Source organism: Schistocerca gregaria, chromosome 1, assembly GCF_023897955.1.
Source record: "Schistocerca gregaria isolate iqSchGreg1 chromosome 1, iqSchGreg1.2, whole genome shotgun sequence".
Classification (NCBI taxonomy): Eukaryota; Metazoa; Arthropoda; class Insecta; order Orthoptera; family Acrididae; genus Schistocerca; species Schistocerca gregaria.
In genome coordinates this window covers 220,317,299-220,332,450 of record NC_064920.1, presented here as the reverse complement: position 1 = coordinate 220,332,450, position 15,152 = coordinate 220,317,299, and the positions used below count along the sequence as shown (strand labels likewise).

At 36.4% G+C, this 15,152-nt stretch overlaps 1 protein-coding gene across 1 annotated transcript in view; it reads right to left on the bottom strand.

Annotated features, from left to right (window-relative positions):
- The window catches only part of LOC126337770 (kinesin-like protein KIF23), a 138,927-nt gene that overhangs the window by 45,003 nt on the left and 78,772 nt on the right, over positions 1-15,152 (bottom strand). The window contains exons 12-13 of the mRNA XM_050001497.1: positions 8,625-8,771; positions 691-873 (exon numbers count right to left, since the gene is read on the bottom strand). Coding sequence (XP_049857454.1) covers positions 691-873; positions 8,625-8,771 — 330 coding nt within the window. The remainder of the gene's footprint in view (positions 1-690; positions 874-8,624; positions 8,772-15,152) is intronic.

Here is a 15,152-nt window from a genome sequence, read left to right as displayed (position 1 = left end):
GATACAAGGGTCTCTGTAGACTATCTGGTGAAAGGTCACAGAGTGTATTTATTCTCAAAACTCTTACTTTAACTACTGGAACCGCGGTACAGCGAGCACCAGGACTAATTTCATAATTGCTGCAGTGGGTGAAAAGTCATCAGTATGTGCCAGGAATGACATACCCTATGGACATACCCCTTATTAACAGGGTACTGAACGACGTATCCTGGTAGGTTAAAGCAAGATCATCCACACAGTAGTGTACACCACAGATCCTTTGAGAAATGTATGGATTCTTAACTGGACTGGGCTGGGCTAGGCTGACCGGTCCCAATTTCTTTCCCATAGAACATGTCTGGGATGTGATAAGAAGTCGTATACTTTCTTATCATCCTCCAGCCACAAGATGAAATAAGACAGCACGTGTTTCATCCTTCAGATGACATTTGGAAGATGTTTGCTCCCATGCCATAATGAATAGTAGAGTGTATTCGCAACAGTAGGTGCCACAATAAGGACATCACTTCTGATAGGAGGGAAAGTTTTATCATTTAATATTTGTTATGTATGAACAGCTCCAAGAAGTATGGCAAAATCAAACTAATGCTTCTTAGTGTGAAATGTTTCATTTCTGTTCATTTATGTTCACAAAGTTTTTAGTGTAGTGTGATATAAATAATATCTCCATTTAAGAATATTTTGATTTACCTTTAATTTGGAAGAATAAGGAGTCATGCTTGTAGTAGCAGATACAACATTATGGTCAGATTTAAAATTATTCAGGGATATATGACTATCCGAATTGGCTGAAAGTAGCTGAGGTGAAGGACGATCTTCAATAAGAATCTGCTTAACTTTTCTCAATTTTTCTTCTTTCTCCCTCATTTGATTCTGAAAGAGAATATTTTCAGGAACATATTAAAAACTTAACTACAGTGGACTGGTTTTGCACAAAATGAAAATTTTTCATCAATTCATGATAACGCAACTATTGTTAATATTAGTTCAAGAGCAGAATACAGAAATTTTACGAGTATTAGAAATAAGGATAAACCTGAATGCTAGACAAAATATTAATCTAATTCAGCAGTTTCTTATAAAACAACATGAAAGTATGTCAGCATGATCTGCTTTCATCTCTGCAGTTTGATATCCTACTGCTTTTCTTTCATAATATTTCCCTACACAGAAATGTCATACACTGAGTGCGCCAAAGATTAATAAGCAGTACACTTTGGGCTTGAATGATCAGTGGCCAGTGCTGCACAGGTTTCACAATAAATTTAATTAAAGTTAATGAAATAATTATAATGATTGTTGATGGAATTAGTACAGACACTTGTTACTCACTGATTTCACAAGTACGGGGGAGGACAGGGATGGAACCCAAATCTAAGACTAATATTACTGATGTGCTGACCACTTCAATTAAAAACACTGACTTTACTTATATGGGGAAAAAAGGAGACACTATATGCTGACTTGAATTTATCACTGGGAGTGATGGGAGAAAAAACTGGCCACCATTCCCATAACCACCACGCCACACCTAATTTTTTAAATCATAATCAACATATAAAACTGTAACAAAATTACATATAATAATAATAATAATAATAATAATAATAATAATAATAATAACAATAACATTAATTATTATAAGAGAATCAGGAAAGTCATTGCACTTTATTAAAATAGCACAAATATATATGACACCAGAAAAAGCTTCAAAGTGCAGCTGTACAGTACCATTTTCTGAGTAATACAAACAAAATGTTTACAACTTTTAATATTTAAATGTAATGTGGAAGATTATCTAGCGTTCTTTACAAAATTAAAATCATCATGTCTCCCCTTGTTGTTGATTCTCTGAAGAAAATGCTGTTATAACACTGCTTACACACTTATCACCTGTTTTCTATTCCTTTTGTATGTCTAATTTTCTTCACCTCTTGTTCCCCAACTTTCTTAGCACTCTCCAGCATTGCCCAGGACACAATAGTTCCCACCAAGTTGTTTTTTCATTGCTCCTTTTAAAACACTAGTTTGCATCATCCAGTAATCTGATAGTTAAAAAACTGTCTTGATCACAAATTTCTTTTAATCGGAGTGACCAGTTTCAATCCTTAAGGATCATCTTCAGACTCCAGAATGGCAGGTGGACTTCCACAGAGCAAGCTGTGCCGGCCCACAACGCTGAACTGACTGCAACCCTTAAGGATCATCTTCAGACTCCAAAAGGGCAGGTGGACTTCCATGGAGCAAGCTGCGCCGATCCACGATGCTGAACTGACTGCAGTCAGTTCAGCGTCATGGGTCGGCACAGCTTGCTCCATGAAAATCCACATGCTATTCTGGAGTCTCAAGATGACCCTCAAGGATTGAAACTGGTCACTATGATTAAAAGAAATTTGCGATGAAGACTGTTTTTCAATTATCATATTAATGTAAGATCACTGACAATGTTTTCAAAAAGTTTATCCAGTAATCTGTCAACAGTCAATTTTTTCCTCCTTCCTTCCTCTTTTATTTTCATTTTCTTTGGTGCTTGTTCACCGCAATCGACATTTACTTTTTCGTTTTCAAAGTTACTCTTCATACTTGCTTGCAAACATTTTTTCTTCGTGTCACTGTTCCTTCGCTTTTACTCGAACACTTTGTATCTTTACAGTACTGCTGATACACTACATCAGCTGTGCATGCTTATTGAAGAAGTTCTTGAGTGATAATTACAAAGTGAGCCTTCTTAAACACATTCACCACAGCATATCTTACAGTCAAATGAGAATCTAATGTTCTTTCATACACATTTGTGGTGTCATCATTCAATATGTTCGCTGATGATGAGAATCTCCTTTCTACACCCACACTGCCATGCAAAAGTACAAGTGCAGCTTTCACAATTTTCGCAAGAGCAAGGTATTCCTTTTCTCAAAAAACTGACTCCAGTAAACGTTCACTGGGTTCTTGCCACTATCTGATTTTTCTTCTTCTAATACCAACAGTATCCATTTATCAACTAATGCATATTCACTGTACTGAACTGGAAGAACTGCAACTAATTTCGCTGTATTTTTGTATGATCCTCCTTGCAGTCTCTATGCAGGATGCAAACATCGGAGATACCACAACACAAGATTATCCAACGCAGCCTTTTCCAGACTACATGTACAAGCAGATACATAGTGCTTTCTAGCATACAAGGAAATGTAGCATCACTTTTGTGTGCTTAGCTTCTTGAGATATTCATTTTTCTCTAGTGCCTAACACTGTTTTTCAAGTACAAGTAATATTTACCACAAACTCTTTCGTGAGTAATGGAACAGCACTAATACAAAATCAGTTCACAAGTGTTCTGATGAGGTTGTGAGCTCATTGTAGATTAGATGCATAAAAAATCTCTCTTCTGAAAGAAACCACAAATCTTGAATATGTATGAGCTCTTGCACAAGCAAATATAATTTCTGCTTTGGTAGTTTTGTCTTTAAATAATTCAATGGTATTATTGTATTTCAAAGAACTTATCAAATTGCTTTGTGCCAGAGTATGAACTGAAGAATGTATTTCTCAACAGCTGACCACTGTTCTAAAAGTCTCTCTGCACCTGATTCTAATGTCAGCCATCTGGATGACACATGTTTCATAAAACAAGCTCTCAAGTTGGAAGGAACATGTGAAATATACCAAAGGAAGAAGGGAAACAACTTGTAAATCAAGTTTTTAGCTTTTTCAGGTGGCATTGCCCTTTTAGCTAGCAAATGGAAGAACATTGGGACAAAGCAAGCTGGGATATTTTAACTTCCCCCCCTTTGTTTTGCAATCTGCCTCCTTAAATTCATTTTTTCCATTTTAACTGATTACCATTAACATCAGTGAGTATAATATGTATTTTCATAAAAGAGAAAGGCTGGACCACAGTCGTAAAGAATATACCAATAAATCAAATTTTGTGCTTAGTTTTATGTATGTAATTGATTTTCTAATTTATATTGACTATCCCCAGTTAGTATCTCTTGTTATAGGGTGAAATCAGCAATTGTTTCATAGCTTAAATTCTATTGTTGACTTATAAACAAATATAAATTCTGTACTAATTACAAACATTTGAAGGAACAGCTAATAGTGTTCTATTTGGCTTTATTTGAAAACATGTTAGAAAAGCCAGCTCTTAATTCCAAGGTAATTACCAGTTTTGTCAAAAGTATTGTTTGCGTAGCTATATTTGTTAATTACATCATTGAAACAAAATAGTATGGTTTAACCTTTGTAGTAGAAAAACTGTTAAAAAGATTGAATTTTTCAATGTTTTCTGTTAATTTAATGAGTTAGGTTTTAATTATAATTTCTGTAAATTAAACAAACAATGTTTAATTTCAGTACCTATTATTGTGAGGATATGTAAGGGCCCGAAATTTGGTCCATAGACAGTCAGTCCATGCCAAAGTTTTAGACAAGAAACCTGTGTCGCTTAGAACAACAGCAATGCACCAACTTAACTGTAAAATAAGTGTAACACAATTAGGCCGTGTGTAAAAACAATAACAATGTCTGTTAAATACGTACAGTATTATGCAGCAAGAATTGTGTGGATAGGTTTTTACTTCTCGTAGATGTTCAACAGTACACTAGCAGTATGTTGATGTTTGCTTGCAACCTTTAATGAGACTCATTGAAAGTTAAACAATAGTGCACTGGCCATATAACTGTTTAAGTAAAGAACTGTGAAACGCAAATATGCACCTGTTGGCTACATCATTTAAAGTAGTCAGTGTTGAACTTACAGTTCCCATTTTTCAGCCAGTGCAGCAATGCTGTACATCGACATCGGGAACAATCAACAAAGAAACAAAGCAGGCGAACGTCACAACAAACCAAGAATGCCAGAGATCTAGCATGAAACCACAGGAAAAATGAGTCTCAAAATCTTGTATCAGACAGAATATATGGAGAAGGGGAGAAATACTTAGAAACAAAATATTGGAAAATTAAAAGAACATTTAAATCCATGTGTTTAGGAGAATGGATTCAGTCCAATGGACTGGATAAAGATGCTGTCAAAGGAAAAACCAGAAAATTAGACCTTGCTTACCCACTAGCACAGAGCAGGTACAGCAAACAGGCTATATCCTACAAGGACAAAAATCAAAAACTATAATTCAGTAGCACGGAAACACTTAGCCCGTGCAATATTAGTTGGAGGTGACTCCCGAGTATAGACTGGTATGTCTAAAGATTCACTGCAGTTGTTACGGACAGACAGTCTTATGAAGTAGTTCCAAACACTTTACTCAAAACATGCCTTGTGCAGCTAGTTCTCCCAGCTACAAATACACCTGACCTTACTAACAGTGTCAGTACAGAGTGAGTTATTAGTGATCATGTGATCAATCATATCATCATAGTAATGATGGTTACTGAAGTTAATAAATCCTTCAAGAAGGTTAGGAGTATATTTATATTAGAAAGAGAAGATAAGCAGTTAGCATCCCACTTAGACAGTTAATGGAGATAATTTTATTCAAATATGATGGACATGGAGGAATTATGGACAACATATAAACTGATTGTAAATCTCACTCTGGAGAAGTACATGTCAAGTACATGGATTATGGGTGAAAAACCCCACCCTGGTTTAATTAACAAATATTGGAAGAAGCCAAGGAAGCAGAGATTGTTGTACTCTCGGGTCAAAACAGAACATGCAAATGTTGACAGGCAAAGTTTGAGAGGGCACGAGATTTTCCAGTTTTATCAGTAATAATTCTGGTTAAAGTTAACTGGTTTATCGGAAACTCCTACACTGTAGTCGTCTATAATGAGCAAATGTTATTTCATTTTGAGGTTAAGTTAGTTGGAAGTTACATATTCTGCCCCAAGCAATATCGACCAGAAGGTCCAACAGACAATTATGTCAAACTAATCATCATTTTTTCCATGTTCCGTCATTCCTTAGTTGCTTTGAAATTCATGGACGTATATTCTGTTTTCACAGCTAAATAAAAGGCAGTTTGTTACTTGCCACGTGTGTTATGGTTCTTTTATTTGTTAAGCATCTTCAAAGGCCTGTAATACATGTTTGTTTTATACATACAATAAATACATTATATAGTAGTTACAAGTCTTGTTAGAAACAATTTTTGCAGCACAAGTTTCGTGAAGTTATGTTATTGTCTGAAGTTGCTTACAATTTCTGATGTTAATCCACGTGTATAATACTGTAGATGTATTATTCAATCTACGTGCTCCAGATGGCTAGTTTTTTGGCGCACTTTCAACCACAATTATCTCAACACTTCACTTCCATTTTTCAGTATGTACTGAAGATGTTTGTTTACATTGTGTAGTGTCGTCAACTATTATGCAGACAATATATCACGGCAGTTTGCTGCAGCTGTAAACAAGTGAAAACTTGGGACTGTCCGAGGGAAGACAAGCGGTGTGGGGGGTTAAGTCCCACTTCCTTCTCGGCAGGCTGCCCTCCTGCATCCACGTTCTGTGCTCCCACAAAATCAGAGCTGACATAACAATCACAGGGATTGCAGATTCCTTTTCTTGTGAGAGTCTTATTAAAATCCCATTATACCCCAGGATTAGTCTCTCCACTCATTTCAAAATAAGAAAAGAAAAGAAAAGAAGCAATCCACCACATGAAGTAAATTTGAGCACACAAAGCATCTGATAGCAGCTACAGCACAGTTGTTTTCTGCGGTTGGCAGTGGTGGTTCAGGCCTGACCTCTACCAGTATCTGACGCAACCATAGTTCAAAACACTCCTCACCTGTAACTGCCACAATTCAGAGTTCGAATAATATCAGTGTTTTTATCCTTTGTCTTTTGTATGTTTTGTAGTGTGTAAGTTTTTGATATTGGTTCATTTATTACATTAATGATAATTTAACTTCTCGCATGGTATCCTGTGAACCACGATGAAAGCCAACAGGGATTCCATATTCATAGATTCCCAAAAAATGACACACAGTGCCCCACTGCAGACAGTTAAAACAAGTCCGAGCATAAAGAACAGGTTGCCAGATATGTGAATGGTTTGGCCTTCTTGAGTAACAGAGTCCAAAACATCGTCCTTGATGGTGAGAGTTGATTAGAGATAAAGGTATCATCACAAGTGACATAGGGAGGTGCATCAGGACTGCTCTTATTCCCTATATACATAAATGATTTGATGGATAGGAAGAATAGCAGTCCATGACAGTTTGCTAATGACATTATAGTAAACAGGAAAGTATCACTGTTGATTGACTGCAGAGGATACTCAATAACTCGGACAGAATTTCTATTTGGTGTCATGAATAACAGTTTGTTCTAAATGCAGAAAATTGTAAATTAACGCAGATGAGCATGAAAGACCAGTTCAGAAACAGTATTAGCGGTGTGCTGCTTGACGCAGTCACGTCAATTAAATAGTTAGGTACAGTGTTGCAAAGTGAAATGGAATGAGTATGGAAAGTCAGTAGTATGGAAGGTGAATGGTCAACTTCAGCTTATTGGGAGAGTTTTGGAAAATTATTGATCTCCTACAAAGGAGAATGTGTATAGAACACTCATGTGATCCAATCTTTAATACTGTTCGAGTGTTTGGGACCCCACCAGGTCAGATTAAAGGAAGATATCGAAGCAATTCAAAAGCATGCTGCTAGATTCATTACTGGTAGGTAGGATCAAGACTCAAATGTTATGGAGATGCTTTGTGAACTCAAGTGGGAATCCCTTGATGTAAGAAGATGCTGTTTTTGCAAAACACTTTTGAAAAAATTTAACGAACTGACATTTGTAACTGACAGCACAACAAATCTGCTGCTGCAACATACGTTTTGCACAATGACCGTGAAGACAAGATAATTAGGGCTTGTAAATAGGCATATAAACAGTAGATTTTTCCTTGCTCCATATGCAAGTGGAACAGGAAAGAAAATGACCAGCAATGGTACATGGTGCTCTCCAACATACACCATATTGTGGCTTGTGGAGTATGTATGCGGATGTAGAACAGGACAAGAACTGTCAGTGATGGAAAACAAGGTTGTCTGCACAAGTCACAGCAAAAGAGGGGAGAACCTTGCCTCCTGTCTTTGGACAGTCACAGTAGCATATATGGCAGATCTATACACTTCCCAGCGCTGAATGGTTTCCACGCTTATCAGTCCACCTGAACACATGGAAATGTTCTGCTCATGAACAAAGAGTTTAGTTATACGCTATCTCCAAATCTAAAAGTGTAAAATGGCAGGCTGCATGCTAACACACTACTCAAGAGAAAACATAACTACTTTTAGTATGTACCCATCAGCAGTGTTCCTCTACCTATTGCAATCTAACAGAACCTTACTGGAAAGCTTAAACATTCTAAAACCAAAACTTAGAAGAAAAGAATGACACCACATACAAGTTTTATACATATAGTAAGAGGCTGGACAATTCAAGTAACTGACTCAGGATAAAGCTAGGAAATAAACACTTCCACGTGAAAGTGTGTTTTTAGCTTAGAGTACTTAGCCCTTTTCTTTTTTTTTACTTCATTTAATATCATTATAGTTACTTAATTTAATATTATTATTATTAAAGATCGCATCAAACATGCAAACAAAAAGTAGATATAAATGCTGCTGGTAGTTTACGTTATCTACCTTGAGTTCAGCCTTCTGAAGTTTCAACTGCTGCTGCATTTCCTTTGACATCTTCTCTGTTTCGGCTATTATTTTACTGCTGTATTTCTGCTTCACTTTCTCTTTCTCAATCGTGCGTTTGTTCAGCATGACTTCTTTATTATCCAGCTGTACAATAAAATGAAATTGTTATTCAGATTTATTACAAAAATCATTCACATATCATTAATGTCAAACACTATATATGTTTTTAGGATGCTGTGTGTGTGGAAGCTATAACACCCGGCGGAAAGTCTCAAATGTACACCACAAATCCACCTGTTATCACAGCAAGTGAATAAAAACTCAGTTCAGAAATTTTCTTGTACTTAAATAACCATTTTTACAAAAACTGCATAATAAGAACAATGTAACGCATATATTATTGAAATTCAATTACATTAATTTCGACAGATTCAAACATAATAGATAAAGTGACACAGCAAAGGGAAATTTTTAGTTTTCAACAAATTGATGATGGAAAGCATAAATTTTTGAGTGCATGACCACTTAATTACTACATTTAACTTTATGGCTTACACTGCAATGTCAGTGTGTAGGGCTTTAGTTTTATTCCCATTCTTTAAAAATTTAATGACCTTCTGACAAATATTTTGTTGAGGTCTGAAAATATCAAGGAAAGGATCACAGGCAGTGCCTTATCTAAAGGAATTTTAATATTTAGTCCACAATTTCAGTCCTTTTCACAATGTATATTCTTAGACTGCAGTATTGATGTAATTTCATTTGTAGTTTTATTTAAACTCAACATTTTTATAAGCAAATGGGTGGGCTCTTGTAGGCACTTTATGCCGAATAAAATGCCAAAATATCATACATATAATCTTTTATTTTTGGCAAATTTTGTTTGCAATTTCATATTAATATTCCTGTTTGCATTGTCTTCTACTTCGTCTATCACGCTACTGGTAGAAATGTAGCTCAAAATAATGTCATGTTAGCGAATTCTTAGTGTAAGTTCAATGCAAAGTTCTGAAACATCTGACAACTCTAGAATGTGCATAAATTAATATTCTTGAAAACTACAGAAGCTGCTGCTCTGGTGCCCAGTACCCTATTTTTTTCCCCTTTTACAGTGAAATATTGTCTCATGCCATTTCATAATGCCTGACACCGTGTACCTACTGGCGGCCACAAGCTGCACCCTATTAAGTACAGTTTATCTTCACATGGCATGTTTGTAACACAGTCTCAGTGACATATGCCTTGTGAATTAAGCATATATTGTGAGTGAATGATTGATTTATTGATTGATTGATTGATTGGTAGGTTGGTTGGTTGGTTGGTTGATTGATTTGAGGGAGGGGACAAAATAGCGATGTCATTGGTCCCATCGGACTAGGTAATAAAAAGTCTGCCATGCCCTTTCAAAGGAACAATCCTGGCATTTACCTGAAGCGATTTAGGGAAATCGCACAACACCTAAATCAGGATCGCCAGATGCGGGTTTCAACCGTCATCCTCCCAAAATCGAGTCCAGTGTGCTAACAACTGTGCCACCTCACTTGGTATATTGTGGATGAACATGGCCTGCAAATGTTATCTGGGGTTTAAGAGGTGGTATCAGTTTAGGCCTCTTCACAGTTGTGGCTCCAAAAAGTGCTAATTGCTGTAGATTTCTTGCACTCCCTTGAGATTACCTTTATTAACACAATTGTTTGCATTGTCACTATCATTCATATGGACAAATGCATCATAATCAGAAAACTCCAATAATCCTGGGCACCAACATCAAAATGTTGCCCCTTCTCCACGAATTTGCATCATACCAGTGTGACTTAGTAAGAGTATGGTTAACTGTTTCCAGTGACAGTGACAGTAGGTGCAGATTCTGTACAAAGCTACCAACGCTTCTGACATGTGCTGCCATGTCCTGCGTGTTTCAGGTACTTTTAGGCAACTTTTTATTTTCTCCTACCATGAAGAAATTTACTCAGGTATTACGGGGTTAGTGAAGAAATAAAAATTAATACACAGTACTGCACTATACACTGTACGAAACAGAATGGAGTGTGTGGCTGCCAGCAGGCACATGCTGTCCAGTGTGAAGCCCTGATGTGTGCACTGGCAGATTTGTGGCAGTCAGTGTATTAAGTTTGTTAGTTGGTTGCATGTTCCATTGACCAATCGCACGGTACAGTAGCCGTTATGATGTGGAATGTGCCAAGTGCACAAGAAATGCACGTATGAAACAAATTTTTTTTAGAAAGAAACATTCCACATGTGAAAAATATACTAAAAAAAGATGCTGTGAATTACCAAATGAGAAAGTGCTGGTAGATAGACACAATAAAAAAACTCTCTCTCTCTCTCTCTCTCTCTCTCTCTCTCTCTCTCTCTCTCTCTCTCTCTCTCTGTGTGTGTGTGTGTGTGTGTGTGTGTGTGTGTGTCTCACATCCTTTTGTCTTTCCCTCTCCTTCCCTCTTTCCAGATGAAGCAACCGTGGGTTGCAAAAGCTTGAAATTTGTGTGTGTTTTTCATTTTGTCTATCTACCAGCACTTTTTTCGTTTGTTAAGTCACAGCATCTTGGTTTTACCGCACGAAATACATATACTATATTTATTCCTATTTAAGAATTCATCTACGGTACCGAAGGAGTTTCAAGGAGATATTTCTATTTATTTTTGAAGCCATTACTGCTGTCTGTCAGACACCTTATTTCATCTGGTAATTTGTCAAAAGTTTTTAAAGGAGCATATTTTACCCCTTTGTGTGCCAAAGATATGTTGAGCAAATGATATTGTAAGTCTCTTTTTTCTGGTATTAAAATCATGAATGTCACTGTAGTTTTTAAACTGGTCCATGTTGTGAAGAACAAATTTCATTAGTGAGTAGATGTTTGTGAGGCTGTTGTAAGAATTCCCAATCTTTTAAAAAGATGCCTACAAGATGTGAGACTGAACCCCACACATTATTCCAACCACTTTCTTTTGAGCAGTGAATACTTTTGTCTAAATGTTGAGTTACCCCAAATTATTATTCCGTATGACATCAGAGAGTTAAAGTATGCAAAGTATGTTAGCTTACTAATTTCTACATCCTCAAAATTGGGAATTATTCTGATTGCAAAAGTTGCTGATCCTAGTTGCTTTAGGAGATCCAAAATAAGAATTTTCCAATTAAGATTCTCACCTATACGCACAGCCAAAAACTTAGTATGCTCTACCCTGTCTACTGACATCTGATGATGTGTTATACTTATTGAAGGAACTGTAATGTTTGCAGCAGAAAATTGGATGTATTTTTTCAAAGTTCAGAGCAAGCCCATTTTCAGAAAACCAATTAATGACTATTCCAAATACATTATTTGTATCATTTTTAACTGGACTTTCTTTTTCTGGATTAATAATTATGCTTTTATCAGCAGCAACCAGTGTTAGTTCAGCTTCCTGTTTCAGATAGTAAGGGAAGTCATTCACATATACCAAGAATGGAAGGGGACCCATGATTGAACCCTGTGGAACACCTAATGTAATTTCACCCCAGTTAGATGAAGTGGCAAACTCATTTAAATCACTTGACCCATATAAGGAAACTTTTTGCTTCCTGTTCTGTAGGTATGACTTAAACCATTCATATTCCATTTATACCATAGAATTGTAATTTCTGTAACAATGCCATGGTTCACACAATCAAATGCTTTGGACAAGTCACAGAAAATTCCTATTGGTAACATTTTACTATTTAAAGACTATTATGTGGACAGTGAAATTTTATAATGCTGTCTCAGTGGAACAGCATTTTTTTTGAAATCAGAATTGTGATTTGCCGATTATCCCATTACTGTTGAGACGGCTAACCACTCTTGAGTACATTACTTAAAGATTTTTTAGAATACTGTAAGCAAGGGTACTGGCCAATAATTATTGACATCTGTGGTGTCCCCCTTTTTGTAAAGAGGCCTGCCAATGGCATATTTTAACCTGTCTGGGAGAATACCTTGAGTTAGTGATGCATTGCATATGTGACTCAGAATACCAGCTGTAATTGCTCCACATTGATTTACTATCTTATTAGAGATGTCATCATCTCCAACAGAACATTTATTTTTCAGAGATTTAATAATTTTATTTATTTCACAAGAGGTTGTTAGGAACAACTTAATTCCCTTCCTCTCCCCCCCCCCCCCCCCCCCCACACACACACACACAAAAAGACACTCTTATGTACTGCCTAGCTTTTTTTTTCTTTTGAATACATTAGCTACTTGTGTACTGTAGGTTAGGATGGTCTCGTTCTCTTTAACAGTAATACTACCTACCCCCGTGGTTACTTTTCTTGTCTCTCATCTACCAACATTCCATATTGATTTGATTTTATTGCCGGAGTTGTTAATTTCTTCTCTAACATATTTCTTTACAACTTTTCTCGGTATGTTACAATAATTTTTATAGTTTAAAACAACTTCTGGATCTTTAGTAGTCCTTGCTGTCTCATACAGTTTTCTTTTCTTTCCGAAGACACTTTAATACCTGTAGTAATACAACGTTTTTTTGGAAAGTGTGTGGTGTTACACTTAGGAAATGCCTACTAGAGGTACAATGTAATCTCTACCATGCTCCATACAGTGGCTTGTGGAGCATGTATGTAGCTATAAATGAAACAGTCACCTCTTACAGCCTGTAATTAGTTGGAAACTTACATACTGGAATGCACATATACTAATTTTTTGCAAATACAAATGACATTGAAGCAATACACATGCTCAGAAGAATGCATAAATTAAAGGCACCCTATCTTGTTTCTTGTACTGTGCACTTTGTTTCCAGGGAGATAGAACTTGTTGGTATATTTCATAGACACGAGTTCTCTCTCAGCTCATTTCAACATGGGCCCAGTAAGTACCAGAGAATGAAAGCCCACACTGACAAGAATAATATGAAATGCCAGCAAGTTCATTCCAGATGCTAAGAATGAGGTAGAAACAGCATGCAACAGACCCTTGAGAGCCCACTGACATACCACCAGTATTGACCACCAAAAAAACGACAATATTTGCTCCGATTTGTTGTACTATTCTACATTTGAAAGCTCACAAGGTTTTACAAATTGCACTGAACAGACCAGAGTGCAATTAACTATGGGCACAAATAATTAACTATTTTCTCATTGTAGCTCCAACTCCGGTAAAGGGCCTGAGACTATCTTGTTCATCAAATCTATAGGAAATATTATAATGGAAAACTCTTGATGGAATTTTGTGTGTATACGTTTGTACTCAACAACACTGCAGGATTCATCGGAAAGTAAGTAATGGTCTCATTCTCGTGGGCGTACCTACCAATGATTCTGCACCTCAAATATTAAGCGAGTTTTTACCTTTATTCCTTCCGCAGCAAAATGTTGTAAAGGAAAGATGTTCAAAACCCAAATATTTGTTAGAGCAGCACAGTGCTCAATGTGTAGCTACTAAATTAATTACAGGGAACCTACATTTCAATATGCTAAAAACCACACCACAGCTTGTCATTTTTTTTCCATAAACAAATCATTGACAGAAGTGTTATAGCTTCTTAAATAGAGGTCTGTTATATTTATGTTATTTATTGTTTAACTTCCTAGTCATTTCACTAAAAAAGTAACCATCTTCCATCTTTTCTTAGTACTTAGCAAATATTTTTGCATTCATCAGGAATGAAAGAAGGAGCTTTACGTCTTTCTATTTTGGTTTCTGTAAATTGTTCTCATGATAAGAATTTCTTTGTTAAGAGTTTCACACTCCATCAACAGCATGGTCAATAGAAACAGAGCACAAAATCTGATTATGGAAGGATTGGGGGGGGGGGGGGGGGGCACAGGAAATCTGCTGTGCCTTTCACAAAGGAACCATAATAGCATTCGCCTGGAGCAATTGCAGAAAATCTCAAACTGGATGGCTGGAAAAGGATTTGATTTATTGTCCTTCTAAATGCAAGTTCAGTGTACTAACCTTTGTGCCACCTCGTTCAGTTTATTTTTTAAAAAGTGCACGTGCACTTTAAAAGAGTTCTCAGCCAATGAGAGAAACAGCTTTCCTATATAAGTCATCAGTACTCAGTATTCATAGGTAACACTATAACACTGTTACACTATTTTAACAAACTTCTTCATTAAACTAACCAACAAAATGTGAAAAAGGCTCGTAAGTATTTTCACACTTGCCAGGGGATGCTAATAGTACATGGGTAAAATCTCATTTTAATGAGGGGAAAGCAAAGAGTGATGAAAGCTTGTATGTATAAGGTTTACATCAGTAATTTTTATTGTATATTAGAAGTTAACACATTAGAAGCTACCAATCCTAACAGATTGTAACTATAAAAGGGTCAAATTAGAAACAATTTATAAGGGGTGCCCAAATGAACAGGAGACTCCACTTATGTGTACCGAAATTTTAGTAACAACATACAGTTCATCTGGAATACCACAACTGTATATAATTGCCAATGACACTGATAAGATCCCAATGCCTAGGAAGAGAGTGGACGGCTACAGTGTAGAAACTCCTG